General features: G+C 45.9%; 2 protein-coding genes across 7 annotated transcripts in view; one reads left to right on the top strand and one right to left on the bottom strand.

Annotated features, from left to right (window-relative positions):
- umad1 (UBAP1-MVB12-associated (UMA) domain containing 1) overlaps positions 1–2,265 on the bottom strand; it is a 117,502-nt gene extending 115,237 nt beyond the window's left edge. For 4 of the 6 annotated variants that reach the window (XM_072509080.1, XM_072509081.1, XM_072509082.1 and 1 more), the window contains exon 1: positions 2,040–2,265. In XM_072509080.1, the coding sequence (XP_072365181.1) occupies positions 2,040–2,265 (226 nt within the window). The other 2 variants (XM_072509085.1, XM_072509087.1) reach the window with 1 other exon arrangement.
- On the top strand, positions 2,199–19,149 carry rpa3 (replication protein A3). The gene is made up of 4 exons (XM_072509090.1): positions 2,199–2,353; positions 2,547–2,621; positions 17,668–17,776; positions 18,614–19,149. The coding sequence occupies exons 1-4, from the start codon at positions 2,255–2,257 to the stop codon at positions 18,694–18,696; spliced, it is 366 nt and encodes a 121-aa protein (XP_072365191.1). The 5' UTR covers positions 2,199–2,254; the 3' UTR covers positions 18,697–19,149.
- The last annotated feature ends 469 nt before the right edge of the window (positions 19,150–19,618 follow it).

Genomic DNA, 19,618 nt, shown 5'->3' with positions numbered 1-19,618 from the left:
CATGCAAAGAGACCTTCGCTTGCCATGGCATTCCGCTTTCTGTCATGTCGGACAATAGGCCCTGTTTTGCAAGCCAAGAATGGTCTTCTTTTGCTGCTTCGTATGGCTTCACACACGTGACGTCCAGCCCTCTGCATCCCCAGTCCAATGGCAAGGCGGAAAAGAGCGTTCATATCGTCAAGCGGCTCCTCTGCAAGGCTGCTGATGCCGGATCTGACTTCTGTTTAGCCCTGCTGGCCTATCGTTCGGCCCCACTAGCCACTGGCCTCTCAACAGCCCAACTGTTGATGGGTCGCGCCCTCAGGACCACTGTAGCCATCCATTCTTGAACCTACACCCGACTATGCTCCAGTACTGCAAAGGATGCGACAGCAGCGTGCTCAGCAGAAGGTGGCACATGACACTCGGGCAACTGATCTTCCTGCCTTGGCGCCTGGAGACAACGTCCGCATCCACCTACCAGAGGGTGGCTGGTCGACAACTGCCGAAGTTCTCCGACGCGTGGCTCCCCGCTCGTTCCTTGTTCGCATGCCTGATGGCTCCATTCGCCGGCGCAATCGCCGGGCTCTTCGCCAGCTTCAGCGCTCGCTACATGATCATACACCGGTGCCACGCCCTCCTGTTGGTCCTGATGTCGACTTCGTGGAGCTTCCTGCCACCATGCCCATTCCTCTGTCACCTGTGGCCAGGCCCATTCCTCAGCCAGTGGATCCTGACCCACCCTTGAGGCGGTCAACCTGAATTCGTCGCCCACCTACTAGGCTGGACTTATGAGCCTGTTTGAACATTGGACTCACTAAAGTTTTATGCCACAATGTTAATATGTTTCTCTTTTTGTCGTTACAGGAGTTCGTTTTGATGCTTGATGTTTACACTTGTTTTGTTTAGGGTACAACCTCGTTGCTATGTTGCACCTGACACCTTCCTATGTATATAGTTTAGCCTCATGTACATGTTGTAGATATTGCGCACACACATTCAGCTGCGCTCAGTACACATCTATATTTATTAACACATAGGCACATATTTTTGTAAAAAAAGGGGGGGGATGTCATGATATTCAGATAAACATCATGGTGCAAACACACATACACACTGATGGACAGATCAACGGACCAATCAACACACACGCAACATCGCAGCCAATCACAAGCAAGGGCACACGCACTATAAAATGGGGAACACCACAGTTCCCGCTCTTTCAGCAGGAGACAGCTCAGGGCACAGAGCTCACAGCAAGCCACTCAGACATTCACCATGTGCTGAGTGCTTCTCCAAGATAGTATTAGGGCTGGGTCCACAGGTTAAAGGGTAATGAACGAACCACAGTAACAAGTTTACAGATGTTATTATTGGTAATAAAACAGAGTTGTACCATCTGCAACCGTGTTGGTTCATCTGTGTAGCAGAACATCCAACACGACACGGAGGAAGCCCATGCAGACGCTATCACATGTATCCCTTAACCTTTCCCATCCCTCCTTCCATAGCTTGAATTTACCTTCAGTCCATTCACGTGCACACTTTTAGCTGCCATTCCAGACTTGTTAATTCTATCTTTTCTCTCTTTCCCTCTCTCATCACGTATTGTTTTTCCCTCTCGTGTACTGTCCCTCCCAGATCACCGACATCAAAATTCCGAACAATCTATTTGACCCTGCGCTGTGCCTCCAAACCCATATCAACTTCTGAATTAAGAACGCCTTACAGTTCCATAAAAAACTATTTGCTTTCTGCATCCATGATTGTCAGCTCTAAATATAATTATTCCATGGCTTTCCTAGCTAGTTTCCCAGCCTCCACTCTTCGTAAACCAGTTCATCCAAAACTCTGCTGCCTATATCTTATTTTCCGCCAAATTCGTCTCACCCTTCAGCCCTGCTCCTGAAGTGTCAGCCTTTGTTTAACAGTAGCACTTTTATCTCTTCTTTCCCATAATCCAGGTTGGGACACTGAAGCGAATTAACGTTTCCCATTGCCAACGATCAATTGATGCAGAAAGACAAATATGGAATTCTCTCTCTTATGTGATATCATACCCTTGGAATAAGGTATAACACCCGCTGATAAGGTTGGGAGGTGTACCAGACGGCGGTGGCGTGATATTGCAATTGTTTGCAATCCGGAACAAATATTCGTGGTGTTCAAGTCGCGGAGGGTGGGGATCGTGTACGGCGTCGCACAGGTACCGGGTGGGAGTTCCGGGGACAACACCATTTCCCGCCAGCCAGCGGTTGCCAGGAGACAGGGGGCAATGGCGGACATTCTGGAGGTTCCACGCACGAGGATTAACACGAGCCTGGTCTCGCGCTTCACCGGGATGGCCGTTTGCTTCGTGGGCCGCGTTCAGAAGGTAGCGGGGGGCTCAGCTCAGCGTCTCAGTCACCGGGCCCGGGTCCGCACCGAGGCCGTCACCGCCCCCCCCCCCCCCCCTGCTATAGCCGGATGGGTGAACTGATATGTGCAGTTGTCTAGGGGTCCAGAAAGATCGGGTTGTCGCCGGGTTTACTGTACATTAATCATATCCTGATTTTTTTGTGAATCAGGTTCACCCCTCTGGTGCCTCCTTCGTTCTGTCAGATGGTGATGGGAAGAATGTAACTGTGGAAATGACTGATCCGGTAAGTGAATTTTTTTTTTTTAAAGTGTAATTTTATTCGATCTAATGAAATGAAATGAAAAAATATGTAAAAAGAAACACAATTGTAGTCACAGCATACCGAACTGCTTTTTGAAACGGTTTAAAAAACATTTTATGCCATTGTAGCCTGAATTTTTTGATAGCCGGTTGCTGTTAATATATCACCAAATGCAAGTCGGGTTGTGTGCTGACTTTAACTCCTGGTGTAAGGGAGAAGGAATGCCAACAGTGTCAAAGCAAGAGAAAATGAGATTTTAACATGATCTCGGTAGAGTTCGCATCAGTTAGTTTGCTGCATCACTGACAATTAAACCAATAAAATACCGAAATATTTAATTTATATATCTAATAAGATTTTTTAAACTTCCTAGCTCAAAGTCAAAATTTATTGGTGAAGCATCAGAATCTCTTGTGATTAACAATGAGTTGACTTTTTCCAGCTCTCTGGGGGGGTGCTGGATGCTGGCAGGGGCCCATGAAATGGAGATTGAAGGGAGTGGGTAAAGTAACTGTCAGTTCTTGCTGCCAGCTTGCCAAAGTGGGGAAGGTTCAGATGGCCATCCCACCCAGAGCTCAACTGAGCAATTTAAGTGACCAATTAAGGATTTCTTCCCCTGTGCAGGGGGTGTGCACAAGGTAGACCATGGTGAGCTTGGAGGGATGGGACAGGATTCCTTTCTGAACACTCTGTTCAACTATGGCAGGGCCTCTGTGGTGACTATGGTCACTCCTGCAACAGTGTGCCCTCTCTTGCCTGCACATCCAATTTTATGCCTGGCTGTGGGGCCCCTGCTGTCGGCACTAAATCCAGCCCAGCAAAACTAATCATTCATGTAATATACCATCAATTCCTGTTTATTCTACCCACCCTGTTCATGAAAGGTTTGCAGGTTTATTCTACACTTGGGCATTGTCAGGGTGCCATAAATATTCTGGTGATGTTGCTGGGAGTTACAGGGCATCACGATACGGGGAAGGGGTGGCGAAAGATCCTGTAAATTAGTTTGAAGATCTTATATATATTCAATTTATGCATTATTGAAGTGACCTGGGAAGAGTCGTAAACCTAAAAGTTACATTAATCATTTATTTCTACAGCAGTTTAACCCAAAACATAGCAAAAGAGGAGCATCTCCACTTTAAATCTTTGCAGCTGTATAGATGTATTGGTGAGCAGTGGGATTAAGTTTCAACAATGCTGCAAGTGTGCAATTTAAATGTAAATCACTCTGTTTTCAGAATATTTTCATTAACAAATTACACACACAATTCTTAAAATTGTTCCAGGCCAATTACCCAATATAATCGCCTGGATTTTACAGACAGCAGCAAACAATTGGTGCTCATCATTCTTTGTAGGTTCAGATGCTGAGGGACATTTTATGGGCTATTGCAAAGGTAATTAGAGGGGTGGTTTGATGCAACGCCATTCACAGGGGTTTGGCAACCTGTGTAAATGTGGCAAGTAGCAATGAGGCTCTCCAGACAATCAGATTCCAGAAATTTACAGACGGCATGAGTCTAAACCAAGAACTGCAGGTTAGAATGTTTATTCTATGCGAAATGATGTACAGAAAGCAAAATAAGGAGATGGAAAGTAACATGGAATTGAGAGAAGGGGCAGAAAGAATGTAAGAAAAAATCAAAATAAAATATCCCAACAGTAATGAACATTTGAAAGGATGAGTCTTCATACTTCTAGAAGTAAAATTTTGGTGGCAAAGAGGTTTATTTGGCAGTAATCAAAACTTACCACCCAACTAAATATTCACTGGTGTTCTTCTTGTGTTTTAATGCGGAATCTATCAAAGAGGATAGTATAGCTTCTGGAGGAGCAGGACAAATCAGACAAACTTTCTGAATACTGTATTTCACTAGATTGCAGGTGCTGGAAGTTTCTGGTGATTTATTCCGTAATAAAGGTGAGCAATGATAGATAGCCTCACCATTATAAGAACTAGGAGGAGAAGTAGGCCACCTGGCCCCTCGAGCCTGCTCCACCATTCAATGAGATCATGGCTGATCTTTTGTGAACTCAGCTCCACTTTCTGGCCCGTACACCATAACCTTTAATCCCTTTATTCTTCGAAAAACTATCTATCTTTATCTTAAAAACATTTAATGAAGGAGCCTCTACTGCTTCACTGGGCAAGGAATTCCATAGATTCACAACCCTTTGGGTGAAGAAGTTCCTCCTAAACTCAGTCCTAAATCTACTTCCCCTTATTTTGAGGCTATGCCCCCTAGTTCTGCTTTCACCCGCCAGTGGAAACAACCGGCCCGCATCTATCCTATCTATTCCCTTCATAATTTTATATGTTTTTATAAGATCCCCCCCCTCATCCTTCTAAAGTCCAACGAGTACAGTCCCAGTCTACTCAACCTCTCCTCGTAATCCAACCCCTTCAGCTCTGGGATTAACCTAATGAATCTCCTCTGCACACCCTCCAGTGCCAGTACGTCCTTTCTCAAGTAAGGAGACCAAAACTGAACACAATACTCCAGGTGTGGCCTCACTAACACCTTTATATAATTACAGCATAACCTCTCTAGTCTTAAAAAACTCCATCCCTCCAGCAATGAAGGACAAAACTCCACTTATCTTCTCAATCATCTGTTGCACCTGTGAACCAACTTTTTGCGACTCATGCACTAGCACACCCAGGTCTCCGCACAGCAGCATGTTTTAATATTTTAGCATTTCAATAATAATCCCTTTTGCTGTTCTTCACACCAAAATGGATAACATCACATTTGTCAACATTGTTTTTCATCTGCCAGACCCTAGTCCATTCACTTAGCCTATCCAAATCCCTCTGCAGACTTCCAGTATCCTCTGCACTTTTTGCTTTACCACTCATTTTAGTATCGTCTGCAAATTTGGACACATTGCCCTTGGTCCCCAACTCCAAATCATCTTTGTAAATTATGAACAATTGTGGGCCCAACACTGATCCCTGAGGGACACCACTAGCTACTGATTGCCAGCCAGAGAAACACCCATTAATCCCCACTCTCTGCTTTCTATTAATTAACCAATCCTCTATCCATGCTACTACTTTCCCCTTAATGCCATGCATCTTTATCGTATGCAGCAACCTTTTGTGTGGCACCTTGTCAAAGGCTTTCTGGAAATCCAGATATACCACATCCATTGGCTCCCCGTTATCTACCGCACTGGTAATGTCCTCAAAAAATTCCACTAAATTAGTTAGGCACGACCTGCCCTTTACAAACCCATGCTGCGTCTGCCCAATGGGACAATTTCCATCCAGGTGCCTCACTATTTCTTCCTTGATGATAGATTCCAGCATCTTCCCTACTACCGAAGTTAAGCTCACTGGCCTATAATTACCCGCTTTCTGCCTACCTCCTTTTTTAAACAGTGGTGTCACGTTTGCTAATTTCCAATCCGCCGGGACCACCCCAGAGTCTAGTGAAGTTTGGTAAATTATCACTAGTGCATTTGCAATTTCCCTAGACATCTCTTTTAGCACTCTGGGATGCATTCCTTCAGGGCCAGAAGACTTGTCTACTTTTAGCCCCATTAGCTTGCCCATCACTACCTCCTTGTTGATAACAATCCTCTCAAGGTCCTCACCTGTCATAGCCTCATTTCCATCAGTCACTGGCATGTTATTTGTGTCTTCCACTGTGAAGACCGACCCAAAAAACCTGTTCAGTTCCTCAGCCATTTCCTCATCTCCCATTATTAAATCTCCCTTCTCATCCTCTAAAGGACCAATATTTACCGTAGCCACTCTTTTTTGTTTTATATATTTGTACTTTCTTTCTCGAACAAAGTTGATTTTAGCGGGAGAAGAGCTGGTTAGTCAATTTCAGCGGGGGCAGTGCGGAAGTGATTGCTGGGAGGTAAGTCTCTCCTTTAAAAACACTTGTCTTTGCAGGGGCAGGCCAGTCGATTTTAGCGGGAGAAGAGCTGGTTAGTCAATTTCAGCGGGGGCAGTGCGGAAGTGATTGCTGGGAGGTAAGTCTCTCCTTTAAAAACACTTGTCTTTGCAGGGGCAGGCCAGTCGATTTCAGCGGGAGAAGAGCTGGTTAGTCAATTTCAGCGGGGGCAGTGCGGAAGTGATTGCTGGGAGGTAGGTCTCTCCTTTAAAAACACTTACCTGGCCCAGTTTTCGGTCCCTCTTTTCTGTTGTTTTTTTTTTAATTTAGCATTTAAGGCGGGAACAGGAAGTTCGACCCGCGGACTTCTGGGAAGACCCTCACCAATAAATTCTGGTGGAGAGGAAACCCGAGACACTACACGTGTAGTGTCTCCCACCCGCCCTCCTCCTCTAACCTAATAATAAAACCCATTGGTGTGAGGTAAGTACCATATTTTATTATTAACACTAAGAAGGTAAGTAAGTGATTTTTACTCATTTTTACTTTTGTACCTTTTTCAAATTGTGTGTGTGTCGGGGGGAAACTGAAGTGACATCACAGAAAAGCTGTGGCCTGAGTGGCTGGTTGGGATTCTACACTAAATTAAAAAATTAAGCATTGGTAACTAATTAAACATAATTACTTAATTATAATTTAGAGGGATATCTAAGCCAGAGATCGGAGAGTACTATATTTAGCTTTCGCATTTCTATTAGAAATCTAGTGCTAGGAAACAGATAGTTAACAGTAACTTTGAAATTTAAAAAAAATATTTATAAAAAAATTTTTTTTTAAATTTTTATTAATTGACGCAATGTCAGTTAGAGGGGTGCAGTGCTCTGACTGTGAGATGTGGCAGGTCCGGGAGGCTTCCAGCGTCCCGGATGGCTTCATCTGCAGAAAGTGCACCCAACTGGAGCTCCTCACAGACCGCATGGTTCGGTTGGAGCAGCAATTGGATGCACTTAGGAGCATGCAGGTGGCGGAAAGCGTCATAGATCGCAGTTATGTAAATGTGGTCACACCCAAGGTGCAGGCAGAGAAATGGGTGACCACCAGAAAGGGCAGGCAGTCAGTGCAGGAATCCCCTGTGGTTGTCCCCCTCTCGAACAGATATACCCCTTTGGATACTGTCGGGGGGGATAGCCTATCGGGAAAACAGCAGCAGCCAGAGCAGTGGCACCACGGCTGGCTCTGATGTTCAGAAGGGAGGGTCAAAGCGCAGAAGAGTAATAGTAATAGGGGACTCTATAGTCAGGGGCACAGATAGGCGCTTCTGTGGACGTGAAAGAGACTCCAGGATGGTATGTTGCCTCCCTGGTGCCAGGGTCCAGGATGTCTCCGAATGGGTAGAGGGTATCCTGAAGGGGGAGGGCAAACAGGCAGAGGTCGTTGTACATATTGGTACTAACGACATAGGCAGGAAGGGGCATGAGGTCCTGCAGCAGGAGTTCAGGGAGCTAGGCAGAAAGTTAAAAGACAGGACCTCGAGGGTTGTAATCTCGGGATTACTCCCTGTGCCACGTGCCAGTGAGGCTAGAAATAGGAAGATAGAGCAGCTAAACACGTGGCTAAACAGCTGGTGTAGGAGGGAGGGTTTCCATTATCTGGACCACTGGGAGCTCTTCCGGGGCAGGTGTGACCTGTATAAGAAGGACGGGTTGCATCTAAACTGGAGAGGCATAAATATCCTGGCCGCGAGGTTTGCTAGTGTCACACGGGAGGGTTTAAACTAGTATGGCAGGGGGGTGGGCACGGGAGCAATAGGTCAGAAGGTGAGAGCATTGAGGGAGAACTAGGGAATAGGGACACTGTGACTCTGAGGCAGAGCAGACAGGGAGAAGTTGCTGAACACAGCGGGTCTGGTGGCCTGAAGTGCATATGTTTTAATGCAAGAAGTATTACGGGTAAGGCAGATGAACGTAGAGCTTGGATTAGTACTTGGAACTATGATGTTGTTGCCATTACAGAGACCTGGTTGAGGGAAGGGCAGGATTGGCAGCATTTAGATGTTTCAGGCGGGATAGAGGGGGATGTAAAAGGGGAGGCGGAGTTGCGCTACTGGTTTGGGAGAATATCACAGCTGTACTGCGGGAGGACACCTCAGAGGGCAGTGAGGCTATATGGGTAGAGATCAGGAATAAGAAGGGTGCAGTCACAATGTTGGGGGTTTACTACAGTCCTCCCAACAGCCAGCGGGAGATAGAGGAGCAGATAGGTAGACAGATTTTGGAAAAGAGTAAAAACAACAGGGTTGTGGTGATGGGAGACTTCAACTTCCCCAATATTGACTGGGACTCACTTAGTGCCAGGGGCTTAGACGGGGCGGAGTTTGTAAGGAGCATCCAGGAGGGCTTCTTAAAACAATATGTAGACAGTCCAACTAGGGAAGGGGCGGTACTGGACCTGGTATTAGGGAATGAGCCCGGCAAGGTGGTAGATGTTTCAGTAGGGGAGCATTTCGGTAACAGTGACCACAATTCAGTAAGTTTTAAAGTACTGGTGGACAAGGATAAGAGTGGTCCTAGGATGAATGTGCTAAATTGGGGGAAGGCTAATTATAACAATATTAGGCGGGAACTGAAGAACATAGATTGGGGGCGGATGTTTGAGGGCAAATCAACATCTGACATGTGGGAGGCTTTCAAGTGGCAGTTGAAAGGAATTCAGGACCGGCATGTTCCTGTGAGGAAGAAGGATAAATATGGCAATTTTCGGGAACCTTGGATGACAAGAGATATTGTAGGCCTCGTCAAAAAGAAAAAGGAGGCATTTGTCAGGGCTAAAAGGCTGGGAACAGACGAAGCCTGCGTGGAATATAAGGAAAGTAGGAAGGAACTTAAGCAAGGAGTCAGGAGGGCTAGAAGGGGTCACGAAAAGTCATTGGTAAATAGGGTTAAGGAAAATCCCAAGGCTTTTTACACGTACATAAAAAGCAAGAGAGTAGCCAGGGAAAGGGTTGGCCCACTGAAGGATAGGCAAGGGAATCTATGTGTGGAGCCAGAGGAAATGGGCGAGGTACTAAATTAATACTTTGCATCAGTATTCACCAAAGAGAAGAAATTGGTAGATGTTGAGTCTGGAGAAGGGTGTGTAAATAGCCTGGGTCACATTGAGATCCAAAAAGACGAGGTGTTGGGTGTCTTAAAAACTATTACGGTAGATAAGTCCCCAGGGCCTGATGGGATCTACCCCAGAATACTGAAGGAGGCTGGAGAGGAAATTGCTGAGGCCTTGACAGAAATCTTTGGATCCTCGCTGTCTTCAGGGGATATCCCGGAGGACTGGAGAATAGCCAATGTTGTTCCTCTGTTTAAGAAGGGTAGCAAGGATAATCCCGGGAACTACAGGCCGGTGAGCCTTACTTCAGTGGTAGGGAAATTACTGGAGAGAATTCTTCGAGACAGGATCTACTCCCATTTGGAAGCAAATGGACGTATTAGTGAGAGGCAGCACGGTTTTGTGAAGGGGAGGTTGTGTCTCACTAACTTGATAGAGTTTTTCGAGGCGGTCACTAAGATGATTGATGCAGGTAGGGCAGTGGATATTGTCTATATGGACTTCAGTAAGGCCTTTGACAAGGTCCCTCATGGTAGACTAGTACAAAAGGTGAAGTCACACGGGATCAGGGGTGAGCTGGCAAGGTGGATACAGAACTGGCTAGGCCATAGAAGGCAGAGAGTAGCAATGGAAGAGAGTAGCAATGGAAGGATGCTTTTCTAATTGGAGGGCTGTGACCAGTGGTGTTCCACAGGGATCAGTGCTGGGACCTTTGCTCTTTGTAGTATATATAAATGATTTGGAGGAAAATGTAACTGGTCTGATTAGTAAATTTGCAGACGACACAAAGGTTGGTGGAATTGCGGATAACGATGAGGACTGTCGGAGGATACAGCAGGATTTAGATTGTTTGGAGACTTGGGCGGAGAGATGGCAGATGGAGTTTAATCCGGACAAATGTGAGGTAATGCATTTTGGAAGGTCTAATGCAGGTAGGGAATATACAGTGAATTGTAGAACCCTCAAGAGTATTGAAAGTCAAAGAGATCTAGGAGTACAGGTCCACAGGTCATTGAAAGGGGCAACACAGGTGGAGAAGGTAGTCAAGAAGGCATACGGCATGCTTGCCTTCATTGGCCGGGGCATTGAGTATAAGAATTGGCAAGTCATGTTGCAGCTGTATAGAACCTTAGGCCACACTTGGAGTATAGTGTTCAATTTTGGTCGCCACACTACCAGAAGGATGTGGAGGCTTTAGAGAGGGTGCAGAAGAGATTTACCAGAATGTTGCCTGGTATGGAGGGCATTAGCTATGAGGAGCAGTTGAATAAACTCGGTTTGTTCTCACTGGAACGAAGGAGGTTGAGGGGAGACCTGATAGAGGTATACAAAATTATGAGGGGCTTAGACAGAGTGGATAGTCAGAGGCTTTTCCCCAGGGCAGAGGGGTCAATTACTAGGGGCCATAGGTTTAAGGTGAGAGGGGCAAGGTTTAGAGTAGATGTACGAGGCAAGTTTTTTACGCAGAGGGTAGTGGGTGCCTGGAACTCGCTACCGGAGGAGGTGGTGGAAGCAGGGACGATAGTGACATTTAAGGGGCATCTTGACAAATACATGAATAGGATGGGAATAGAGGGATACGGTCCCAGGAAGTGTAGAAGATTGTAGTTTAGTCGGGCTGCATGGTCGGCACGGGCTTGGAGGGCCGAAGGGCCTGTTCCTGTGCTGTACATTTCTTTGTTCTTTGTAGAAACTTTTACTCTGTGTTTTTATATTCTGAACAAGTTTACTCTCATAATCTACCTTACTCTTCGTTATAGCTTTTTTAGTAGCTTTCTGTTGCCCCGTAAAGATTTCCCAGTCCTCTAGTCTCCCACTAATCTTTGCTACTATGTATGCTTTTTCCTTCAATTTGACACTCTCCCTTATTTCCTTAGATATCCACGGTCGATTTTCCCTCTTTCTACCGTCCTTCCTTTTTGTTGGTGTAAACCTTTGCTGAGCACTGTGAAAAATCGCTTGGAAGGTTCTCCACTGTTCCTCAACTGTTTCACCATCAAGTCTTTGCTCCCAGTCTACCTTAGCTAGTTATTCTCTCATCCCATTGTAATCTCCTTTGTTTAAGCACAAAACACCAGTGCTTGATTTTACCTTCTCACCCTCCATCTGTATTTTAAATTCCACCATATTGTGATCGCTCCTTCCGAGAGGATCCCTAACTATGAGATCCTGAATCAATCCTGTCTCATTACTCAGGACCAGATCTAGGACCGCTTGTTCCCTCATAGGTTCCATTACATACTGTTCTAGAAACTATCGCGGATACATTCTATAAACTCCTCCACAAGGCTGCCTTGACCGACCTGGTTAAACCAATCGACATGTAGATTAAAATCCCCCATGATAACTGCTGTACCATTTCTACATGCATCAGTTATTTCTTTGTTTATTGCCTGCCCCACCATAATGTTACTATTAGGTGGCCTATAGACTACTCCTATCAGTGACCTTTTTCGCCTTACTTTTCCTGATTTCCACCCAAATGGATTCAACCTTATCCTCCATAGCACCGATGTCATCCCTTACTATTGCCCGGATGTCATCCTTAAATAAAAGAGCTACACCACCTCCCTTACCATCCACTCTGACCTTCCGAATAGTTTGATACCCTCGGATATTTAACTCCCAGTTGTGACCATCCTTTAACCATGTTTCAGTAATGGCCACCAAATCATAGTCATTCACGATGATTTGCGGCATCAACTCATTTACCTTATTCCGAATACTACGAGCATTCAGGTAAAGTACACTTATGTTGGCTTTTTTACCTCTGTTCTGAATCTTAACACCTCGATCAGTAACCTCTCCTAAGTTATATTTCCTCTTAACCTTTCTCCTAATTTTCCTTGTCGTTGAACCCATATCTTCATGTAACAACCTGTCGCGTCGCTTACCATTAATGTTTTCACTTCTCATTTTATTCCTTTTAGTATTCCTAGTCCTATTCACTGAGCTCCCCTCAGTCACTGTACCTTATACTGTCGTTCTTTTTGATTTTTGACTATGGCTTCTCTGCCTTACACTTTCCCCCTTACTGCCTTTTGTTTCTGTCCCTGTTTTACTACCTTCCAACTTCCTGCATCGGTTCCCATCCCCCGCCACATTAGTTTAAACTCTCCCCAACAGCTCTAGCAAACCCTTCCCCCTGGACATCGGTTCCAGTCCTGCCCAGGTCCAGACCGTCCGGTTTGTACTGGTCCCACCTCCCCCAGAACCGGTTCCAATGCCCCAGGAATTTGAATCCCTCCCTCTTGCACCATCTCTTGAGCCACGCATTCATCCTATCTATCCTGACATTCCTACTCTGACTAGCTCGTGGCACTGGTTGCAATCCTGAGATTACTACCTTTTGAGGTCCTACTTTTTAGTTTAACTCCTAACTCCCTGAATTCAGCTTGTAGGACCTCGTCCCGTTTTTTACCTATATCGTTGGTGCCTATGTGCACCACGGCAGCTGGCTGTTCTCCCCCCCCCCCCCCCCCAGGATGTCCTGCAGCAGCTCCAAGACATCCTTGACCCTTGCACCAGGGAGGCAACATACCATCCTGGAGTCTCGATTGCGTCCACAGAACCGCCATTCTTCTTCCTGTTCAGCTGCGCAGCAGAGCCAGCCACGGTGCCATGAACCTGGCTGCTGCTGCCTTCCCCTGGTAAGCCACCTCCCTCAACAGTATCCAAAGCGGTATATCTGTTTTGCAGGGGGATTACCGCAGAGGACACATGCACTGCCTTCCTACTCTTGCTCTGTCTTTTGGTCACCCATTTTCTATCTCCCTCAGTACCTTTCACCTGCGGTGTGACCAACTCGCTAAACGTGCTATCCAAGACGTCCTCAGCATCGCGGATGCTCCAAAGTGAGTCCATCCGCAGCTCCAGAGCCGTCAAGCTGTCTAACAAGAGCTGCAACTGGACACACTTCTTGCATGTGAAGGAGCCAGGGACAGTGGACGTGTCCCTGAGGTCCCACGTCGCACACGAGGAGCATGACACGGGTCTGAGATCTTCTGCCACGGCTTAAACCTTCGGTTAACTTCAACAATTACAATTTCTCTCCTCCCCCCCCCCCCCCCCCCCCCCCCAAATAAATAAATAAATAAACAACGAAGAACAAATAAATAAATATACCAATGAAAAGAAAACAGAAAAACTACTTACCAGGGATAAAAAGCACTTCCTCCCCACCTAGCTTCGAATTCCCACCTAGATTCAAATTCCCAAACTCACTGTTGGTTCTGTCTCACTCTGGCTGTGTCTTCTCTGGCTCACTGGGAGATTTATGACAAAATATGGGTCAATATAGACTTTCAGTTTGTTGGTCAACTGTGGGTTTTTATAGATTTAAATCTATTGTAATTATGGCAAGTTTTCCAAAATATATTTTTCTTCAAGGCTTTTTGCATATATGCACAAGATATATGAAGATCAACACATCAACCTAAACAAGCAACCACAAATTCCATACCTCCCCTGATACCTACACCCCACCACATCATGCCTTCCCAACCCCCCCTCTTCCTCTCTCCCCCCCCCCCCCCCCCACTTGCTGACCCTGCAATCCTCCTTGAGGAAATCAATCAACCATTTCCACCTGTGGGTAAACCCCTCTACCAACCACCACAAAGCAAACTTGACTTTCTCCAACCTCAGGAATTCTACCAGGTCGCTCACCCACACTCTTGCCTTCGGCGGCTCCGAATCCCGCCAACACAACAGAATCCGTCTCCGGGCTATCGGGGAGGCAAAGGCTGATACATAATTTAATAACCTTTATTGTCACAAGTAGGCTTACATTAACACTGCAATGAAGTTACTGTGAAAAGCCCCTAGTTTCCACATTGCAGCGCCTATTCGGGTACACAGAAGGAGAATTCAGAATGTCCAAATTACCTAATAGCACGTCTTTCAGGACTTATGGGAGGAAACCGGAGCACCCGGAGGAAACCCATGCAGACTCCGCAAAGGCAGTGACCCAAGCCAGGAATCGAACCTGGGACCCTGGCGCTGTGAAGCCACAGTGCTAACTACCGTGTCTCTCTCTCTCTCTCTCCCCCCCCCCCCCCTCAGGGCTTCTGATACCCCGAATATCACCACCTTTGAACTCGGGGGCAAACCCCACACCCAGAACCTTGCACATCCCTGTCAGAACCCCCTCTGTCTTGGACACGCCCAGAACATGTAGACGAGATTCATTGGCTCGCACACCGCCCACACCTGTCTTCCACACCCACCAAGAACCTGCTCATCCTCGCCACTGCCGTGTGGGCCCTATGCACTATTTTAAACTAGGTGAAGCTTAACCTCGCAACGACGGGAATGCGTCTACCCTCCACAAGGCCTCTGCCCTTGTAAGACATCCTTGCGCACCTCCCCACCCAGTTCTTTCGCCCCTTGTACTTGATCTCCTACTGGAGCGCCCTCCCTCTCCATCAATACCTTGTATATATCCAACACTCTCCCCTCCCCTATTTCATTCTCCAACAGCAATCTATCCTACAACACGGAGGTGGCAGCCTCGGAAAGAACGGCACCTCTCTCCTCACAAAACCCTCACCTGCAGGTACCTAACGCCATTCCCATTGGGCAACTCCTCAACTTCCCCAGCCCTGCAAATTTGCCCCTGTTAAATAAGTCCCTAAAATACTCGACCCCCACCTGTCACTACCTCTGTAACCTCACATCCAGCCTTGCAGGCACAAACCGATGGTTGTCGCATATCGGTGCCCACAACGACATGCCCTCCAGCCCAAAATATTGTCTGCACCAGCTCCACATCCTTAATGCCGCCGCCGCCACTGGGCTCATGAGGTACCTGGCCGGCAAGATGTGCCAACAACAGCGCCCTTAAACCCGTTCCCCTACATGACGCCACTTCCACCCACCCCCAAAACGACCTCTCCTCCACAGTCCATTTCCTCAACATCGCAATATTCGCCACCCAACAGTAATTTATCAGATTCAGCAACACCAACCTAAAACGCGCCCCCAAAATCCTGAATGGCAACTCCCCTAATTTCCTATCTTTCCCACAGCATTGATCGGGACACCTCGCTCTTTCCCATGTTCAACTTGTAACCCAAAATCTTCATAATCAATCCAATTTGGCCCACTGGGACTGAAATATATAATAACAAATCACCACACATATCGAAACCCTGTGCTCAGCACTCCCTGCTCAATCCATTTCCACTCCTTCAATGTCCTAAGCGCCATTGCCAACGGCTCCATCGCCAAGGTGAAAAGCAACGGGGAGAGCGGGCACACTATCTCGTCCCACGATGTAAACAAAAGTACCCCAATCGCATCCGGTTCATCTGAAAGCTCGCCACCAGTGCCCTGCACAGCAGCGGGACCTGATCCATGAACCTCTGCCCAAACCTGAACTTCCAACAAGTACGTCCACTCCACACGATCAAAAGCCTTTTACGTGTCCATCGCTACCAGGGCAGCACAGTAGCAGAATGGTTAGCTCTATGACTTCACAGCGCCAGGGTCCCAAGTTCGCTTCCCAGCCTGGGTCACTATCTGTGCGGAGTATGCACGTTCTCCCCATGTGTGCATGGGCTTCCTCTGGGTGCTCCGGTTTCCTCCCACTAGTCCCGAAAGACGTGCTATTAGGTAATTTGGGCATTCTGAATTCTCCCTCTGTGCCCGAACAGGCGCCGGAATGTGGCGACTAGGGGCTTTTCACAGTAACTTGCAGCATTAATGTAAGCCTACTTGTGACAATAAAGATTATAATATTATTATTACCTCTACCTCCTGCCTCTCCAAGGCCATCATGATTACATTGAGTAGCCTCTACACAGTTGTCGACAACTGCCTTCCCTCCACAGATCCTGTCTGGTCTTCCCCTAACACAGTCAGCACACAGTCCTCAATTGGCGATGCTAGCACCTTTGTAAAAAGCTTCGCATCAACGTTGAGCAGCGATTATCAGGCGGTACAACCATGCTGCTCCCGTGTCCTTTTCTTTCTTTAAAATCATGGAAATGGAAGCCTACGACAATGTATGGGGCAGTTTCCCCTTCTCCCTCGCCTCGTCCGCAACAGCAGCGGCCCCAGCTCCGCACCAAACCTTTTAGAAAACTCTACTGAGAGCCCGTCCGGACCCGGGGCCTTCACAGCCTGCATCGCACACATGCCATCCATCACCTCTCTCAGCCCAATCGGGATCCTCAGCCCACCCTCTCCCAAATCCACCTTCAGGAACTCCAACCCATACAGGAACCACCACATCGTCTCCTCCCCAAAACACCAACTCCATCTCCCCCACACCTTCCTCCTGGCAACCCGCCACTTCACTCGTTAGCTAACCCGTCCAGCTAGCATGGTGGCCCCCGCCCAAGCCTTTGACTTCCCCTCAGTCCACCCTTCCAGTCCATCACCCCCAATCCTACCAACCACCAACAAACAAAAGACAGATTCACCATTACCGCTCCCCTGTCGAAACCCACCCCTAAATTGTCCACCCTGTGTACCCCCGTGGGCAGGGTACAAAACCCCGAACTTGACCCCCTTCTTATGGAGGGCCGCCTTTATCCGGTTGTACTCAGCCCTCCACTTCGTCAGCTCCTCACCCAGGTCCTGGTAAAACCACAGCTCATTCCCTTCCCAGGTGCATTTCTTCGTCTGCCTCGCCCACTTCAGAATGTTTTTCTTTGTCCAAAAATCGATGCCACCTCACTACCATCGCCCTCGACAGTTTCCCCCACCTGCGGCCTCTTCCTCAGCGCGTTGTGCATCCGATCCACCTCGAGGGACCAGTTAAAGGCTCCCTCCCCGTCAACTTCTCCAGCATGCTCGCCACATACGAGGTTGTGTTTCTCTGGAACTTGGTGCATGGATAAATGGTAGAGGCAGATACTCTCATCGTCTTTAAAGAATACTTGGCTATGCAGTTGAAGTGCATAGGCTTTCCAAGAGCTGGAACGTGGAATTATGCTGGATCACACTTTACTGGTTCACATAGACATGATGGGCCAAACGGCCTCCTTCTGTACTGTAAATATTTATAATTCTCTATTATGTATTTTAAATATAAAGTCTATTTTACTTATTTTTATGCTGTTGTGTAGCTCAATGAAGAGTTGAGTGGAGTCATTGAAGTAGTTGGAAAGGTCACACCAAAAGCCACTATCAAGGCTTCATACTACGTCCCTTTCCGAGAGGATAAGAACAGTTTTGGTATGTACAATAATGAATTAATGTAAAATCTTTTCAATACCTAATATTTAACCTACGTATAAAGCTTTAGTTGTGTACCTGTCTTTGTTAGTTTTTTGTCACACAGAGGGGAAAAAATCTTATCCACATGAATCAACTTCACCATGAATTTTTAATTTCTAATTAAAAATTGTCTGCACGTCTGTTTTAAGAATTAAAGTCCAACACGTGGATTGTGTACTACTTGTGCTAAATACCAAGAAATCTTTTTAGTCCTTGTCCTGAGACAATGGTTTGAATATTTTTCAAGCTCCGTGTACAGAAAACACACCATCAAGAATTAATTTGACATTCTAAGATAGCAAAGTGTAAATGGATTTTTTTTTTATAGCTCTTAATTTCAAGCTGCCTTATTAAAATGTAAATTTTCTACTGCCATCATCATGATGTCCATGATTGATGAGTCATTTAACTGGACTGCGTTTACATCTGATGGAATGCAAGTTAATATGACAGTGATAGATTATTCACAAACCTACTATATCTTTTTAATGTCAGTAAAGGGATTTACTGGCTTATCTTTGAATTGTTATTTTTTTAAAAAGTAAGCTAAATATTTTACAATGTAGAGTGGTGTGGAACCTTAAGGTACAACATAAGACTTTGTATGATGGTGTCGTGCCAGTCAAAGAGCACGGAGCTCATGCCAACAAAAAAAGAGTATCTGGTCATTCATTATCACTTTAGTGGACCCTTTCACTGTTGCATATCTGACTGTGTTTCCAAAAATAATGAATAGGATGCAAAGCAAATATGGATAGTTTGCTGGACTAATTTGTTTCCTCGTTTGTGTTTCAGATCTCGGCCTTTACAATGAAGCCCTGAACATCATACATGATTTTTCACAGTACTATCCATTTAGTGTTACAGCCAGTGATTGATTTCTTATTACACACTATTTGAGAAGCCAAAATCTTAACTGTCCAGTAGAACTCCAATATAATTTATCTTCTATACTGGAATTAATTTTGGTGTCAGTAACCTAGGTCTGTGGGACCTGATAACTGGAGTGACAGATAAAGGTGTAATGCAGAAGTTTTATATTTTCTAAAATGTTGCAAAACCCATATTTTCAAAAGTCTTGAGTTGTTGAATGATAAATTTAAATGGAGATTTTAAATGTCAAGACAGCTCAGCGCTGTTAAGAGTTTTTTGTTCTGTTTTATAAGCAAGGCTGACATTGTAGTACTTCACCTGCAAGGAAGAAAATCATTGAAATGTAGAAGTTTAAAACTCATTCAAGTTTCAGAAAATGGATTGCAACAAGTCAAAATAAACTGACTCACAAATGGTCTTCTGTAGTCCAAGTTAAAAAGTAAACTTATTCCAAATGACATGATTGGTGACATCATTAGGTTAAAATATTGTGACTAGAATGGAGCCCATGGATGTACTCAAGTACAAATGGCTCTTGTTTGACCTTCAGGAAAGATCAATCTTTTTTGGTATTTATGAATGGCTGGTTTATCTATCAGCTCAACTTCTGTTCTGCCAAATGTGCAAGCCAATGTAAGGTATATCAGGTTGGAATGGGGACTATTGTGAAAATGCTCATTAATTTACTGGGTTTTCAGATAGCATCTTTGGTAAAGAGGAGACTTATGTCAGGAGGTTGATATCGTGTAGTTCTCTGAAACTAGTGAATAAAATTTAAAGCATCTGTAAATAGCTATGCTAGCACATAGACAACATCCACCATGAAAGCCAACCACTATCTCAGTTAATTCATCTAGTTCATAGGATTTAAGTCCTGCCAGACAAAGGTTATCCATGCCACCTTTGGAAAGTTTTCCTATTGTACTT

Source organism: Scyliorhinus torazame, chromosome 6 (genome assembly GCF_047496885.1).
Source record: "Scyliorhinus torazame isolate Kashiwa2021f chromosome 6, sScyTor2.1, whole genome shotgun sequence".
NCBI classification, from domain to species: Eukaryota; Metazoa; Chordata; class Chondrichthyes; order Carcharhiniformes; family Scyliorhinidae; genus Scyliorhinus; species Scyliorhinus torazame.
This window is presented reverse-complemented; position numbering and strand designations above follow the sequence as displayed.